This window comes from Haliotis rubra, unplaced genomic scaffold, assembly GCF_003918875.1.
Source record: "Haliotis rubra isolate DU_JTF1 unplaced genomic scaffold, ASM391887v1 Scf568, whole genome shotgun sequence".
Classification (NCBI taxonomy): Eukaryota; Metazoa; Mollusca; class Gastropoda; order Lepetellida; family Haliotidae; genus Haliotis; species Haliotis rubra.
The window spans coordinates 408,775-426,044 of NW_025767266.1; the positions used below are offsets into that span (position 1 = coordinate 408,775).

At 40.1% G+C, this 17,270-nt stretch overlaps 1 protein-coding gene across 3 annotated transcripts in view; it reads left to right on the forward strand.

Annotated features, from left to right (window-relative positions):
* Positions 1-12,094, forward strand: part of LOC124254210 (pyruvate kinase PKM-like) — a 57,879-nt gene extending 45,785 nt beyond the window's left edge. For 2 of the 3 annotated variants that reach the window (XM_046688099.1, XM_046688100.1), the window contains exons 7-13: positions 1,272-1,295; positions 2,098-2,201; positions 3,294-3,444; positions 7,387-7,539; positions 9,194-9,360; positions 10,834-10,952; positions 11,348-12,094. In XM_046688099.1, coding sequence (XP_046544055.1) covers positions 1,272-1,295; positions 2,098-2,201; positions 3,294-3,444; positions 7,387-7,539; positions 9,194-9,360; positions 10,834-10,952; positions 11,348-11,553 — 924 coding nt within the window. In that variant the 3' untranslated portion in view covers positions 11,554-12,094. The remainder of the gene's footprint in view (positions 1-1,271; positions 1,296-2,097; positions 2,202-3,293; positions 3,445-7,386; positions 7,540-9,193; positions 9,361-10,833; positions 10,953-11,347) is intronic. The other variant, XM_046688101.1, reaches the window with a different exon arrangement.
* Positions 12,095-17,270: the final 5,176 nt, after the last annotated feature.

Below are 17,270 nucleotides of genomic sequence, written 5' to 3' on the forward strand. Positions count from 1 at the left end.
TATTGAAAATCAATTCATCGCCATTACTCTGCTATTTTTGTTCCAACTGTAATGGGATTTGGTATGTTTAGTTTGCTTTGGTTGTCAACACAGATGTTCCTTTTTCCCTATATTCAAATTTTGATCATTCTCTTAATTCTCTCAAAGCACATATTTTCATGCGGCAGACCGCACTTCAGTTAACATGTTATAATACCTATATACTCCAGATAGATATGTTTTTATCGTGGGTGTGGAACGCTAGCTGACTTGTTATGAAACCTTTATACCTCAGATAGATATGATCTTATTATGGGTGTAGATCTTCAGTTGACATGTTATAAAACCTATATACTCCAGATAGATATGATGTTTTTATTGTGGGTGTGGAACGCTAGCTGACTTGTTATGAAACCTTTATACCTCAGATAGATATGATCTTCCTATCATGGGTGTTGATCTTCAGTTGACATGTTAGAAACCTATGTACAACAGATAGATATGATCTTCCTATCATGGGTGTTGATCTTCAGTTGACCTGTTATAAACCTATATACGTCAGATAGATATGATCTTCCTATCATGGGTGTGGATCTTCAGTTGACCTGTTATAAACCTATATACCTCAGATAGATATGATCTTTGTATCATGGATGTTGATCTTCAGATGACATGGTATAAACCTTTATACCTTCGATAGATATGATCTTCGTATCGTGGGTGTTGATCTTCAGTTGACATGGTATAAACCTTTATACCTCAGATAGATATGATCTTCTTATCATGGGTGTGGATCTTCAGTTGACATGTTATAAACCTATATACCAAAGATAGATATGATCTTTCTATCATTGGTGTGGATCTTCAGTTAACATGGTATAAACCTTTATACCTCAGATAGATATGATCTTCGTATCATGGGTGTTGATCTTCAGTTGACATGGTATAAATCTTTATACCTCAGATAGATATGATCTTCATATCATGGGTATGGATCTTCAGTTAACATGGTATAAATCTTTATACCTCAGATATGATCTTTGTGTCGGTGTTGATCTTCAGTTGACATGGTATAAATCTTTATACCTCAGATAGATATGATCTTCGTATCATGGGTGTGGATCTTCAGTTGACATGGTATAAATCTTTATACCTCAGATAGATATGATCTTCGTATCATGAGTGTGGATCTTCAGTTGACATGGTATAAACCTATATACCTCAGATAGATATGATCTTCGTGTCGTGGGTGTGGATGTTCAGTTGACATGGTATAAACCTTTATACCTCAGATAGATATGATCTTCATATCGTGGGTGTGGATCTTCAGTTAACATGGTATAAATCTTTATACCTCAGATAGATATGATCTTCGTGTCGTGGGTGTGGATCTTCAGTTGACATGGTATAAATCTTTATACCTCAGATAGATATGATCTTCGTGTCGTGGGTGTTGATCTTCAGTTGACATGGTATAAATCTTTATACCTCAGATAGATATGATCTTCGTATCATGAGTGTGGATCTTCAGTTGACATGGTATAAACCTATATACCTCAGATAGATATGATCTTCGTGTCGTGGGTGTGGATGTTCAGTTGACATGGTATAAACCTTTATACCTCAGATAGATATGATCTTCATATCGTGGGTGTGGATCTTCAGTTAACATGGTATAAATCTTTATACCTCAGATAGATATGATCTTAAATCGTGGGTGTGGATCTTCAGTTGACATGGTATAAATCTTTATACCTCAGATAGATATGATCTTCGTGTCGTGGGTGTGGATCTTCAGTTGACATGGTATAAATCTTTATACCTCAGATAGATATGATCTTCGTATCATGGGTGTGGATCTTCAGTTGACATGGTATAAACCTTTATACCTCAGATAGATATGATCTTCGTATCATGGGTGTGGATCTTCAGTTGACATGGTATAAATCTTTATACCTCAGATAGATATGATCTTCATATCATGGGTGTGGATCTTCAGTTGACATGGTATAAATCTTTATACCTCAGATAGATATGATCTTCGGTCGTGGGTGTTGATCTTCAGTTGACATGGTATAAACCTTTATACCTCAGATAGATATGATCTTTGTGTCTTGGGTGTGGAGCTCAAGGATTGTACAGCTGGTGAGAAGAGAACTGGGAATCAAGGCTGACGAGGTCAAGGTCATTGCCAAAATTGAAAACTATGAGGGCGTGAAGCGGTAAGTAAAGGCAGAGAAAATATCACAACTGTATTTACATTATTCGTTGTCCACATGTTTTTGTCCACAATGAACCTGTTACCAAGTCTGTTGTGACCATGGTTGCAATGCATTACACAAGTGGGATTAAGATGATCCAGCCTTGTTGGCAAATGTTTGGACTTTGGAGGGGGAAATGTTGAAAAATATATAACAACCAACCCTTTCATCAGAGTCCATCAGGGGCGGTGGGGTAGCCTAGTGGTTAAAGCGTTGGCTCGTCACGCCGAAGACCCGGGTTCGAATCCCGACATGGGTACAATGAGTGAAGCCATTTCTGGTGTCCCCCGCCGTGATATTGCTGGAATATTGCTAAAAGCGGCGTAAAAACCAAACTAAGTCAGTCAGTCAGTGTCCATCATAGCTTCATCCAGCTTTTACTCAACTTTAATGTACCATCTCCATATGCCAAATCTCCATGTACCAAGTAAGTGGGTGAGTGAGTGAGTGTTGCTGCTTTTAGCAATATTCTGGCAATATAACAGCATGGACACAAGATATGGACAGTTTTTTACTCTTTGTGCCCATATATGGGAATCTAACCGAATCTTTGACGTGATGAGGAAATGGTGAAACCATTAGACTACACCCCTAGCCCCAAGTGATGTAGACCGCCTCGGTGGTGTAGTGGTTAGAGAGTCCGCCCGGAGAGCGGAAGGTCACGGGTTCGATCCCCGACCGCGTCATACCAAAAGACGTTAAAATATGGTACTTGTTGGTCCCTGCCTGGTGCTCGGCATTAATGGGTACAACTGGTCGGCTCAGAGTCAGTATAATGTGTCTGAGTGGGGTATTCATGCTTCACTGCGGCTTGGTATCTCAGTGGGCTAGCACTATAAAACCAGCTTCAGTCTGGGCTAGTACAAGCAGTCGCACCTACACATTCACACGCATGCACGTCGTCATATGAGCGAAACATTCTCCAGCGCGAAGTTAAACCCAATTTCACCTCACCTCACCCAAGTGATGTAAGTCAAAATATCAATACATAAAAATAAAATAGCTTTATTTGACAAAAACATAATCTCATTTACATTTCCATGTCTCCTATAGGTATGACGAGATCTTGAAAGTTTCTGATGGGACCATTGTTGCTAGGGGCAACCTCGGTGTAGATCTACCGCCAGAGAAAGTGTTCCTTGCACAGAAGCTTATGATTGGTCGGGCTCGTCGAGCGGGGAAACCAGTCATCTGTGCATCACAGGTAATGGATATGTTGGGGTCATCAATTTGAATCTGGATTCAAAACATGGCAGTCAATGGAAACTGCATGTTTTTAGTCTATGATCCATTCTTGATCATCAAGGGTATTATGTGTATCATGTTATTTATGCCCTCGACCCATTGCCGCCATCTCTTTCCTTCAGGGGGCAGTGGGGTAGCCTCGAGGTTAAAGCGTTGGCTCGTAACGTCAAAGACCCGACTTTGATTCCCCACATGGGTACAATGTGTGTAGCCCATTTCTGGTGTCCCCCACTGTGATATTGCTAGAATATTGCTAAAAGCGGCGTAAAAAATCACTCATTCACTCACTCACTCACATGCAGAGTTTTCTTGTTTGTTTGTTTGTTCAGCACTGCGTTCAGTAATAGTCGTACAATATGTCAGCGGTCTATAATCTCGTCTGGCCCAGACAGCCCAGTGGTCGACATTGTGAGCAACAATGAACACTGTTGGGGTACAAGCACTTGCTTGCATCTTACGACAAGAGTTTGTTTGGCCCTACTCTAACCTGGAATGCTGTATGGGCCTTCTCTGACTTAGTTGAGAATATCTTGAGCATGTGAGCTTGAAATGAACAACCAATCAAAATGTATGTACTAAATGTAAATTTGGCACACAGTTAGGGCTAAATGCTTCGACACGAGAATGAATTTCCGCAACTGCCACTGTAACTGGCACAACTTTGTCTGCTAGCAATTTGGTGCCTCACTCGGAGATTGTGGGTTTGAATCTTGCACTGGACTCTAGCCAAATTACTGGCAAACAAGGATAAGTTGAGCACTGACCTGACAATTGACCCGTGTATTAGCATGTATGAGTGCCCCCCACTAGTGCTTCCCATTGTTAGCGAAGGGCCCCAGGTTGTAGGCGATCAAGTGTAGTCGGATGGGTGAACCACGTGGCCTGTCTCAGCAGGTGCATTTGTTTGCATTTTACTTTACATTGTATGCCACTTCTCGGGTCTGAGAATGGATTATATGACAGTGCTAACCTAACTTTGGCATGTTTAATTTAATTCTCTCAAAATATATATCTATATGTCCGAATATTACCGACTTGCTACACCAACCACGTGAGAGTCTTTTGAGCAAGGCACGTCCAGCTACTGGAATCAATTTCATCGTCATGCAATACACATGCACTAGCCTACATCTGCTCTACCTTTCACAAACCAAATGGGTTTGCTCATTGCCGTGCACCGCCTACTTCTCGTATACGCGTTCTCTGTGCCGGTCCGACTTGTTTGCCAGTAGTACCACAACATATGTTTTGCTGAGAAATCTAAGATTTCACCACTTTCTAAATGGTAGTGTTTCGTAGCTTTCGACCGTGGGAGCCATGTTACACTTGTCAGAGGGGTGCGCAAAGTATGTGGTCTAAACTACCAGTTGTCAGATTACGTTCTTGTGGACCCGTGAAGGTCACAGTTGATCACTGGATTGTCTGCTCCAGAATTGATTATATACAGACCACGGCCATATAGTTGGAATATTGCTGAGTGTGGCGTAAAAGTACGCTCACTCACTCACTCACATATTAGTGGAAGCACCGATGACTGAGTGGGTTAGATTGGTGACTGTGTGCTGGTGATTAGGTGCCCGTCTCAGGGTGGGGGTTTGAATTGTGGAGGGGACTCATACAGAGATGCCAACCCATACGATTTTATCGTATTTGTTACGAAAAAACAACACAAAATATTTGACTGCGATAGTAAAAATATACGATTTAAAAAAACAATACATTAAATTAAATTATTAAATAGCATACATACCATACACAATAAATTTCGATCACATTTTGTTCAGTATCACGCTATATGTGGTTACTTACTACTGATTTAGTTGAGTATAACGTTAATAACGTCTTAGACTATATATTTGATTTTTTTATTTAATTTGAAAATTCTTTGGAAAAGTTAATGCTAATTTTTACCAACAAATACTAATTTTTTAATCAGTTTTTGGCCAAAATGCTAATTGGGGTAAATTATGGTTGTCATCTCTGCTCATACCCCAAAATACCAGAATCTGTACTGAGAAAGTTTAGTCTCAAACACAGCATTTCTTACATTGACCACTTTCTAAAAGCAGGGATAGAAATACAATACCATTTTGTCGAAGGTTGCCAGTAGAGAGCACCAGACAGGTAATTTACGTGTGCCTTTGTGAAACTAGGCATGCCCATACTTTTCCCCACATGGGTACAATGTGTGAAGCCCATTTCTGGTGTCCCCATGCAGATGATCCAATTAAACTTAAAACATCGCTCAGTCTGTCATGGCAACAAAACATCACGTCATTTCAATTTATTGTTCAATAAATCAGTAAATAACATGTAAACCTGTAAACTTGAGAGCTGGATTTCCTAAACACTATGAAGACTGCAAGAACAGTTCAGCTTCATTTGTCTAGGACCCATTAACTATGTTACCATTATAAACAGAATTCTATGTTATGCCACACCCATGTTAATCTGTAAGATAAACAGTTTGATGGGGTGTAAAGATAGACTGACTGACTGACTGACTGAGTTTAGTTTTAAGCCGCTTTTAGTAATATTCCAGCAATATCACGGCGGGGGACACCAGAAATGGGCTTAACACATTGTGCCCATGTGGGGAATCGAACCCGGGCCTTCGGCGTGACGAGCCAACGCTTTAACCACTAGGCTACCCCACCGCCCCTGTAAAGATAGAAGGGATGCCACGATACATTGATACATCAATGCATCAATACTTTTTCAAAGACGATACAATTATCAATACTTTCAAAACTGTATCGATATTTAGTTTTGAAAGTATTAGTTTAAATGTGTTTATGGATCGTTAACATTTTGCAATTGTATCATGTTTTTTGATGTTATGAGAGTTACAAATGATTATTTTTCATGCACAAAGATGGGAAATTGGACCTTTTTAATCTCTGAGAATAAAAAATGTTGATCTTTTCATGGACAATTATAAAAAATGAAATGTTAATGTTCAAAATGTAACTAAATCTACGCAATAATTACGTGAAAATGGGTATTGTGATACGTATCGAATCGTGACATGGGTATCGTGATACGTATCAAATCGTGACATGGGTATCGTGATACGTATCGAATCGTAACATGGGTACTGTCATTCTCTTCCCACAGAGGTTACTCCTGTCATATCTTCCTACGTAACCTCTGTTCTAATACGGCCCTTTCATGGTGTGAGCGTTCAAGACTCGTGATTGGAGGCAATCAGATTTAGTTGTGCTATCAGCGACGTCGTTTCAAAAGTGATCATTCGCAAGGCCTCGATAATTTCCGTATGCTTCGAGAAAACTAAACTTCTTCCACTGCGCGATGCGCAAAAGTTTCTTCTATACAGAACTCAGTCATGTTATGGCGGATCAGTTGCGTCTCCATCGCCCTTGTTAACAACAGACAAGCTAGCCATTAAACGTCTTGTGTGTAACATCAACACAAGTCCCCGGCAGATGGGGGATATTTGTGGCCCCACATTTGCTTGTGTTAGTCAAGTTGAATCTAAGTCGATGTAACACGTGTTCTGATTGGATAGAAAGAAGGGAGATAATTCGTGTTGCGATCTTTTGCCGCTAGGGGATTTTACGAGAACCGGGAAATATGGCCGTATTAGAACAGAGGTTCGTAGGAAGATATGACAAGTAACCTCTGTGGGAAGAGAATGGGGTACTGTGGTATGTATGAAACTTATGTATCGTGACATCCCTAATAGATAGGTTTTGAATCATTTCTGTTAATCCAAATTGATCTCATTTTCCATTTTGTATTATTTTTATAAGTTTAGTCGTGCCGCCAGGGTACATATATTTCAATCGTGCCATTTCAGTATTTACTGTGTCACGCAAATTAAGGACAATGTCAATCTCGGGAAAGCATTGTGTATTTTCTTACCTCTCCTTTGTCCCAGATGTTACAGAGCATGGTGCGTAATCCTCGACCAACCCGCGCTGAAGCAGGAGACGTTGCTAACGCCATCCTTGATGGAGTAGACTGCGTGATGCTGTCTGGGGAGACAGCCATCGGGAAGCATCCAATCAAAGCTGTGGAAACGCTGGTTGCTGTAAGATTTGTTTCTTGTTTAACGCCACACTCAGCAATATTACAGCTGTATGGCGCTGTCTGTTAATATTCGTAAATGTAAGATGCTCGATCGGGTTCAGATCAGGCGATTTGGAAGGCCCGGGAAGCGCATTATAAGTTATCACATCGTGTCGAGGAAAATATGGGGTTTTATCAGTCCCGAGTAAGGTTGTATTCCCCTAGTAAGGTTGTATTCCCCAATACAGGTAAGGTTGTATTTTACGCCGCACTCAGTAATATTCCAGCTATATGGCGGCGGTCTGTACATAATCGAGTCTGGACCTGAAAATAAAGTGATCAAGATCATGAGAATCGTTCTACGCAATTGGGAACCGATGACATGAGTCAACCAAGTCAGCGAATCTGACCACCCGATCCCGTTAGTTGCCTTTTACGACAAGCATGGGTTGCTGAAGATCAATTCTGACCTGGATCTTCAATGGTCAGTTGTTGTTAGAACATTATATTAAAGCCAGGTAGGAAGTTACTCTGGATGAATTGGGTCCCAGTATTTTGTGTTTGATGCTGATTCTGTTCTGCTGTGGAGATATGGATGAAATATTGGGATTTTCTTTTCTCTGTTTCTAGATACGTTTTATTATTTGAAATGAGATCGCTGACTATCCCAGTTGCGTAGATTGATGCTCGTCATGTCAATCACTGGATTGTCTGGTCCAGACTTTACATACCGCTGTCAATATGGAGTATTGCTGAGCCAAGTGGTTAAAGCATTCGCTCGTCACGCCGAAGACCCGGGTTCGATTCCCCACATGGGTACAATGTGTGAAGCCCATTTCTGGTGTCCACCGCCATGATGTTGCTGGAATATTGCTAATAGCGGCATAAAACCCTATTCACTCACTCACTCACTCTTGAGCAGGCCTTGAAAACAGTACCATATTTTTTCACCAAAGCTAGCACATAGATAGGTCTCGTGGTGAACTGGTTACTTTTGATCGTTTGGGATATATATTTCTTTTTTGAGTTTCTTTGAGAACAACTTTGACTTAGGCTGGAAACAAGTGTAATCCTCAAGAATTCAATATTTTGCAGTGCAGAGTTGTGTCCCTTGGATACGTGGGAAACCTAAGCTTCTCACCCATCCTAAAAAGTACTTCAATAGAAGCCCAAGAAAGTACTAGAAATTTTGTTTTCAAGAAAGTATATCCCTCAGTGTAACGAATGTTACATTTGACCACTTTCTAAAATGCAGTTGATATTCATCACTTTCAGCCATGGGAGCTGTGTCAATTTACACTTGTCACAGGGGCAGGGGCGGATACAGCTTTTTGAGAAAGGGGGGGTGCACACTATTGAGAAAAGGGAGGGTGCACACTTCATTTTCTCCCGAGACTCAATGGTCATTTAATAAACTTTCAGGACAAAAAGGGGATTAGCACACCTGCACCCCCTCTGGATCCGCCTATTGTACACAAATGATTTTGACTACCAGTTAACAGACTTGGTGGATGATAGACTTACATTGTTGATTTTGGTCGCTGCCAATTAGGTGCCTCGCTCTGAGGGTATGGTTTTGAATCACTGATGGGACTCGAGTACTAGAGAACTAAAGTACTAGAATTTGTATTTGTCCAAGAAAGAGTGAAATATATTAGCTAAGTAATCGTCTACAGGTATGTCAGGAGTCAGAAGCAGCTGTTGCCACGGAAACATTGTTCCGCACCCTGCGTCAGGTGACAACCCTGCAGCAGGATTACACCCACACTGTTGCCAGGACAGCCGTTGAGACCGCCATCAGGTCGGGAGCAGCAGCCATTTTGATTCTCACCAGCTCTGGGCGGTATGTATGACTTTGTATTCCATCTGAGAATCATTTCACCTGTCCACCAGTCTAAGTGCTATACTGAGTCTAACAAACCCTAGTCTAAGGTCGCGTCAGCTACCCATTGAGCGACCTATGACTGTCCAATCACATGCAAGACGGACGAACTATACTGAGTCTAACAAACCCTAGTCTAAGGTCGCGTCAGCTACCCATTGAGCGACCTATGACTGGCCAATCAATGCAAGACGGACGAACGGATTTAACCAATCAGACAACGGCTACTGTTTAGGGTTCGGCAGGACTTACAAAATTCCCGGTCACTGACACTGATCCCTCAACAAACGAAAATCTGCGATCATACAGAAAATATCAGTCGGAATCGTTCGGGTACAAACTTTTTTTAGGTAAAAGTTCAAAAGGTATGTGCAAATGTCAACTTTCGCGATTTGGTAAGCCGTGTTCTAATTGGTAAATTGAAAAGGTTAGCTAATGCGACCTTCTATTAGGGTTTGTTAGACTCAGTATAAGCAGTGGAACGAATAATACTGAGCCTAAGTTTACTTAGACAGATCATTACACCTCCCTATAAAACCATTATTCCATTTGGCTTCAATCTGTGTGTCCATCAGGGCCCCATTCCTCAAAGCTATCGTAGCTACAATCAGTTGTAAGCCCTACGATCAACTTTACAATTATCGTAAATAACAATTTATTGTCGTTCCTCAAAGCTATTGTAAGGGAATTGTAAGTATTGCGATTGTAAATCTTTCGATCGTAAATTACAGTCGTGATCTTCTGCGCAAAAGTTAGAAATAGTGCGTTCACATTACTTCCGGTTGGTGAGAGTTGCTTCCCCTTCCAAGCAGACGAAAAATAATCCACCCTTAGCAAGATATCGCAAAGTAATTAAACCCTTGCTTTCTACTGATAGTGCATGTAAACGCTGGGTGTCCGAGAAAAACCCTGGTTCTAGCATGCTTACCAGTTTCAGAATGGGGCCCTCGTCATTCTGTACCATGAAAATATTTCAGCGTCATTGTAAACATCAAGAACACGGCTACGGTCTCGAAATATACTCTCAAGGCCAAATTTCTGTCTCCTGTGTTTATGAATTACAACAAACGCCGCCATCTTGATCATACACAACAATCGATCGTAAGTAAGTTACAGACGGTCATAAGCAACTCACGGAAGTGATTGTAACTTACAACTATTGTAGCTAACAATTGCTTTGAGGACCGGTGGAGTGATTGTAAGTTAAAGTTACAATTGGATTGTAGTGATTTACAACTATTGTAGTGTTATAATCGCTTTGAGGAACGGGGCCCTGTTCATTGCTACTGGCAGAAAAGGTCTGTCGACCCCGACAGTACTGATTGTTGATCATGATATCGACCACTATTATCCAGACCTAAATGTTTAAAGTGTCAGAACATGGATGGAACATAGTGCAGCGTAAATACACACGTTCTCTCACTTGTGCTTCAGATCAGCCAGCCTGATAGCCCACTACCGTCCTCCATGTCATATAGTAGCCATCACACGGGCGCCTCAAGTAGCTCGAAGTCTGAACCTACACTGGGGCATGTTACCTGTCCTGTATGAAGGTAAGAGTGAACACGTCTTGTAGCCCTTGTAGTCTTGTAGCCCTTGTAGTCTTGTAGCCCCACATGGCCTGGCCCTGATTTCTCGAAACAAGCTTAAGTGTTTTCTCAAATTTCAAACTGAGTTTGACAATTTGAAACAGCTGAATTTTAACTCAGCTGCATTTTTAAAATATAAAAGCCAAACAACTTAAGTAATCTATCCACCAAAATCAAATTGTCTACTAAGTTTGAGTTTAATATCGATTTCATTTCATTCTGGGAAATGCATTTTCCTGCGTTTTCTCAAAACTCAGACTTAAGTTTGTTTAGAGATATCAGGGCGTGATGTGAGTGAGCTTATAGCAATATTCCAGCAATATAAATTAGCTAACACGTTTCCTAACATCTGCTTTCAGAAGACGAAGTTGAAAGTTGGGCCGAAGACATCGATCGTAGGATTCATCACGGTATTCTCATATCTGCCGACCATGGTATAATCAAAACAGGTGATATGATTGCCCTGGTAACCGGGATGAGTCCAGGAAGTGGTTTCACAAACTCGGTCAGGCTGCTAGTTGTTCCAGAGCTGGACAAACTTCAGCCAATCACAAACATCCTGTGACTGAATCCTGTATGTGGGTCACATGACCAGTGGATTCCGGGATTGAGCGAGTGGCTTCTATTTTAGTGAGTGAGTGTTATTTACACTACAGTCATTAACACTCAAACTGTGTCACGTTGACCTGGAAACAATGGACCAACCAAACTAGTGGCTGACAGTGCGAGCAACAATCCAAATCGTCATGACGATGACAGGCGAATACCAGAACTGCTCATTCCACTGAAATTACAACGAACAACCAGCACTGGGGACCAACTCTATTCTGGGAGCAACAATGGAAGGGCTTGTTTGATGTGAAACTCTGCACTCAGCACGGTTCCAGCAGTATATGGACCAGACAATTCAGTGATTGATATCACCCTATGGACCAAGTCAGCCAGTCTGACCACCAGATCCAAGTCGCCTCTTACGAGGTCCTGGGGACCTATCCTAACCTATCACTGCAGGGTGACATATGCTATATTTGGGATTACACTTTCTCAGTATAGTACAGATTCTTGTACTTTTGTTAAGTGGAGTCCCATTCGGGATTCGAACCCACACCCTCAGAGTCAGGCACCTAATCGCCAGCACACAAAGTCAGCCGCCTAACCCGCTCAGCCACCATGACTTCCACATCTGGGTTCGAATCCCGGATGGGACTTAATCAAACAAAAGTACAACAATCTGTGCTTTAGGCCAGACCAATTTTTGGTCTTTTTTTAACGGATTTTTGTCCTCAGAAAACCTAAAGGCAGGAGGGGAAAAAAATAAAAATAAAATCACCAGTCAATTCCTTCATAAATACTCAAACTATTTTACTTTTGGCAATTTATAAAGTGTATATGGGGCAAAATACAATCTAATAAACATTTTTCTTGCAAGTTTACTTTTGGCCAATAAAAACATTAGGTTTTTATTTTTTGAGTGGGGAAAATTAAGTTTTATTTATTTTTTTATTCTTGAAAAAATACAACAGGCAGATCCGTAAAACAAGAAATAAATATGGTCTGGCCTTACTAAGAAAGTGTAATCCTAAATATGGCATATGTTAGATTTGACCACTTTGTAAATGGCATTGTGTAATCTTATCACTGCAGGGTCAAGGAGGAACTGCCTTTAAACGGAGGAAAGACAATCTGGATTTTATTTATTATCTTCTATACATCAGTGTTTCATTGATTATTGTTATGTATACATTTCAGTCAAGTTCAGAGGTTGCTGCAACTGGTTGTTGAAGAGTTATGTCCCTTGGGGCTCATGTTACTGTTTGGGGCTTATTTATCCGATTCTTTTGTTTTGTTGAGAATGTTAGTAGTGGTATTTTTATCTTAAATACTCATAAGAAAGCACACTACACAACATGTTACTGTTACACTAGTCTGTCGTACAGACCTTTAAAAATATACCCAATCAGGCAATTTGTTCGTGTAAGCCAGATAGGTTGCAAAGCTTTATGTTTACCGGTAGATAGTATTGGGGGCTTGCCCAACCTTTTTAGCAACAATCATGTGTAAGCCCAGGCTTTTTTTCATTATGGTATCTCTGCCAATGCAGCCCATCCAAGTCTAGAAAGTCCAGATTACCAGACTTTTTATTTTCTGAAAATGAAGAAACTCTCGGATCCTTTTTGTTGTATTTTGTAAAGATATTTTAGGAACCGATTTTACTGTAAAATATGTTCATTTCAGAGACAAGATGTTTGTCTACAGTCATGCTTTTGTGGTGGGATTGGGGAGTTACTTGCCCTTTGTGTAAAATTAATAATTTACAGGGATATCCTGGGGTTGTAAGATAAATGGAGAGGAATCAATTTTATTTTTTTACATTCCAATTTTTTAAGGCCTTTCATCCTTCTGTTGTAGTTGATTTAATGATTTAATGATTTCACCTCAAGATGATTGGGTGCATTCAGTGTATTTAAGGTTAAGACTGTTAACGCACATTATACTATAGTCCGTTTGGCCCAAAAGCGGACCGATGAATTGCAATCTAACTCGAAAACTAATAAACATATAATACTCAATGAAACGCTGATCATAATCAAAACATCAGACCAACTCTGTGATTTTTTTTGCAGAATTTATGTCCTAATAATAAAAAAGTTGTTTAACAAACAATCATTAAAATATTGACACAGTTCACTATTTGTTACGAGGGAGGAGTGCAAAGAGAAGAACAGCCAGGTGTGCGAGAAAGGATGGAGCCGGCACAGCACAGGTAAATGAATCAATGACTTTGTCGGCACTTGTGCCTCTGCTTCTCTAACACCTGGCTGTCCCTTTCTCTGCACTCCTTCCTCGTAACAAATAGTGAACTGTGTCAATATTTTAATGATAGTTTGTTAAACAACTTTTTTTATTATTAGGACATAAATTCCGCAAAAAACTCACCGAGTTGGTCTGATGTTTTGATTATGATCAGGGTTTCATTGAGTATTATATGTTTATTAGTTTTCGAGTTAGATTCAATTCATCGGTCCGCTTTTGGGCCAAACGGACTATAGATGTATGTCACTACCCCACGGCGTACCAGCCCTGTGTAGTGACAGCTGGAGGAATCTTTTGTTTGTTTCTATGTTATTTTTTAATGCCACACTCAGCAATATTCCACCTATATATATATTGGTATGTAATCGAGTCTGGAACAGACAATACAGTGATCAACAGCATGAGAATCAATCTACGCTATTGGCTTGCGATGATGTGTCAACCAGGTCAGCGAGCCTGACCATCTGATCCCATCGCCTCTTACGACAAGCATGGTTTGCTGACGACCTATTCTAACCCGGATCTTCACAGGGTACGACAAGCATGGGTTGCTGAAGACCAGAATAATCAAGTCTGAAACGAGACAATCCAGTGATCAACATCAATTCTAACCCGGATCTTCTTAGGTCGGGGGAGGAACTTAGTGTGTACAAACCTATGAGTGAGTGAATTTAGTTTTATGCCGCACTCAGCAATATTCCAGCTATGTGGCGGCACTCAGCAATATTCCAGCTATGTGGCGGCGGTCTGTAAATAATCATGTCTGGACCAGACAATCCAGTGATACATTGAACCATACATACTTCCAGCTGGTGCTTGCTTCTTGGGACTTTCTGCACTGTTTCTGCAAAGTTTTACTGTGAGGGCAAGGTGTTCATTGTTTTAACTTGCACAGATTCCATGTATGTTTTTTAGATTCCATGTATGTTTTTTTTATATGGACACTCACTATACTCAATGTATTTTTTACTATACTCTATATTTGTACATGAAATATACTTCACTCAATAACCTTATGTGCATTTGCAGTTCCTTGTTCGTTGGTTGTTTATGTTGCGGGTATGGCTGTGGGAGCCGTGCCAATTTACACCTATCAGAGGGGTACACAAAGTCTGCAGTCTAGACTACCAGTTGTCCGACTTCCATTTTTGTTGAAGCTGTGGGGGCTGAGTGGGTTAGATGCCTGACTTTGTAGGTCAGGGACGGTATCTGGGTATGGCGCGGCGGGGATCGCTCAGAGTGTGGGTTCAAATCCCACTGGATGGGACTCAACCGAACGAAAGTACTAGAATCTGTAGTTGACTGAGAAAAGTATACTCCCAAATAAACATGTTGCATCTTTTAGTGTGATTCTCTTCAAGAAAGTTTGTGAGAGACATCCACCGTATGTAGGTCAAGGAACTGTTTTCTATCAATAACAACTCAACAGTTTCAGTTTAAGCAGGTTTTATTCTTGACAGCTGAGAGTCAGGACTATGTTACAGTTCTCTCTGTATCTACATTCACTCCAAAACATCCCTAAAATCGCAAATGGAATCATCCATATAACAGAAATGGGTGATTCTATTCTTACAAAGAAGGTAAAAGGTCTGTTTTTTCACCTTTACCCTACCTTCCACCCTTGAATATAACAGCAAGCAATTCCATAATGGGTCAGTCCATTATATGGAAAGAGGGGTGGGACCCAGGAACACAGTACATCCAGAAATCGGTGAAAGGTCATATAAAATGTCAGCATTTAAAAAAGATTGAAATCATGATTATATGAACGTTTATCATGAGAATTATCATCATCTCTGATAACGTGCGAAAAAAAAGAAGGGTTTTGGAAAAAAGAATATGTTTATAACAGCAAAATAAAACACAAATATGTATAAAGTGTAAATATTTGAGCTAACAGATCTGGGATGTGGTCCAGTAATAGGAGAGATAGGAATGATGCCTGTCGGTCTCTGAGACCAACACAATAGTCAGAATGTACATAATTTACATTTGATCTACACCATATTTGACACACACAGCAACTCTATCCCCTGACATTAAACCTAACTACCACAAATTCTCAAAGACTCTAGGATGTTGCAAAATTTCAATTTATCTAAATTGGCCACTATTATTTTGACATGAAAACAAATGTTCCACGTAAGCTTATTTCAAAGCAACTGATGTATTTCGGTATTGTTAGCCGATCAAAGTTTTGTTGAAACCCAGGAATAAGAAATCATGGCTGAATATAATTTCGGTCAATTTCCACTTTTCTATGTAACCATTCAGTATTGTTAGCCGATCAAAGTTTTGTTGAAACCCAGGAATAAGAAATCATGGCTGAATATAATTTCGGTCAATTTCCACTTTTCTATGTAACCATTCAGTTTAGTAAGTTAATCCAAATATTGTTAAAACCCAGGAAAAAGACATCATGGCTGAGTAAACCTCTAATGAACAGCTCCCAGTCTGAGTCCTAAATACCAGTACGTAACAGACAAGATGCCATTCCACAGAATTATCTTAACTGTACTTCAGTCCTAACTGCCATTCTTCAAAAAGTCAGACTTACGACAGTCATAGAGCTTAAACCACTTTTTGGAACTGAAACCAGGGTCCTGCTCCTCAAAGCGATCATAGCGCTACGACAGTCCTAAGTCTATGTTAAAGTGTGGGAGTTATGATCATCTTACTGCTACGATCCCTCTGTTGAACGGGGCCCAGGGTGCCATTGTACAAACCGACCTTAGGGCTAAGGTAATCGTAACTCCCATACCTTAACATAGACTTACCATTGTCGTAGCTGTAAGTTGTTTTGTGCAACCTCACCCTGGTCACAAAATTTCTTCGCAGCAGGAAAATAAATCGAAATGAGACAATGAAAGACAACTCTTGCTGAACTTGACTGGTAATTTTTACCAGGTAAATCCATTAAATATTGAATATCTAAAATGCATTCCCCACACTTATACAACCTCAGATTCATGGAAACCTGTTTAATTTTCAAAATTACATTTAACTATGTAAAGACCAAATTGGTGCCATGCATGACAAGTATGGCCGATCACACAATGAAAACAAAGTCTGGTGAAGATGAATACGAAGCTAAATATCGATTTTATGTTCGATGTAATTTACATGCAAGGAACTATTAACGAACTGTGAGAGGCAATATGACATACTTATTAGCAATGGTTAACTCGTTAAAAACTGCATTTCAATATTTGTGCAACTAAATTTGTGTATCAACTCCGAAACTAAAAGATATATTGTACACAATTATTGCATCAGTGATTGACACTTTATAATATAAAATACACTTGATCTAAATGATAAATATCCCAATAAATAGTATTTTTGTAGCTACAAGAGGGAACTACATATTTGGGATAACTCACTGAAATCATATCACAATATTTTTTGTAATAAATATTCAAAGAAACTAACATGATCGGGTAAGTATATTTTGTTGTGGCTCAATAA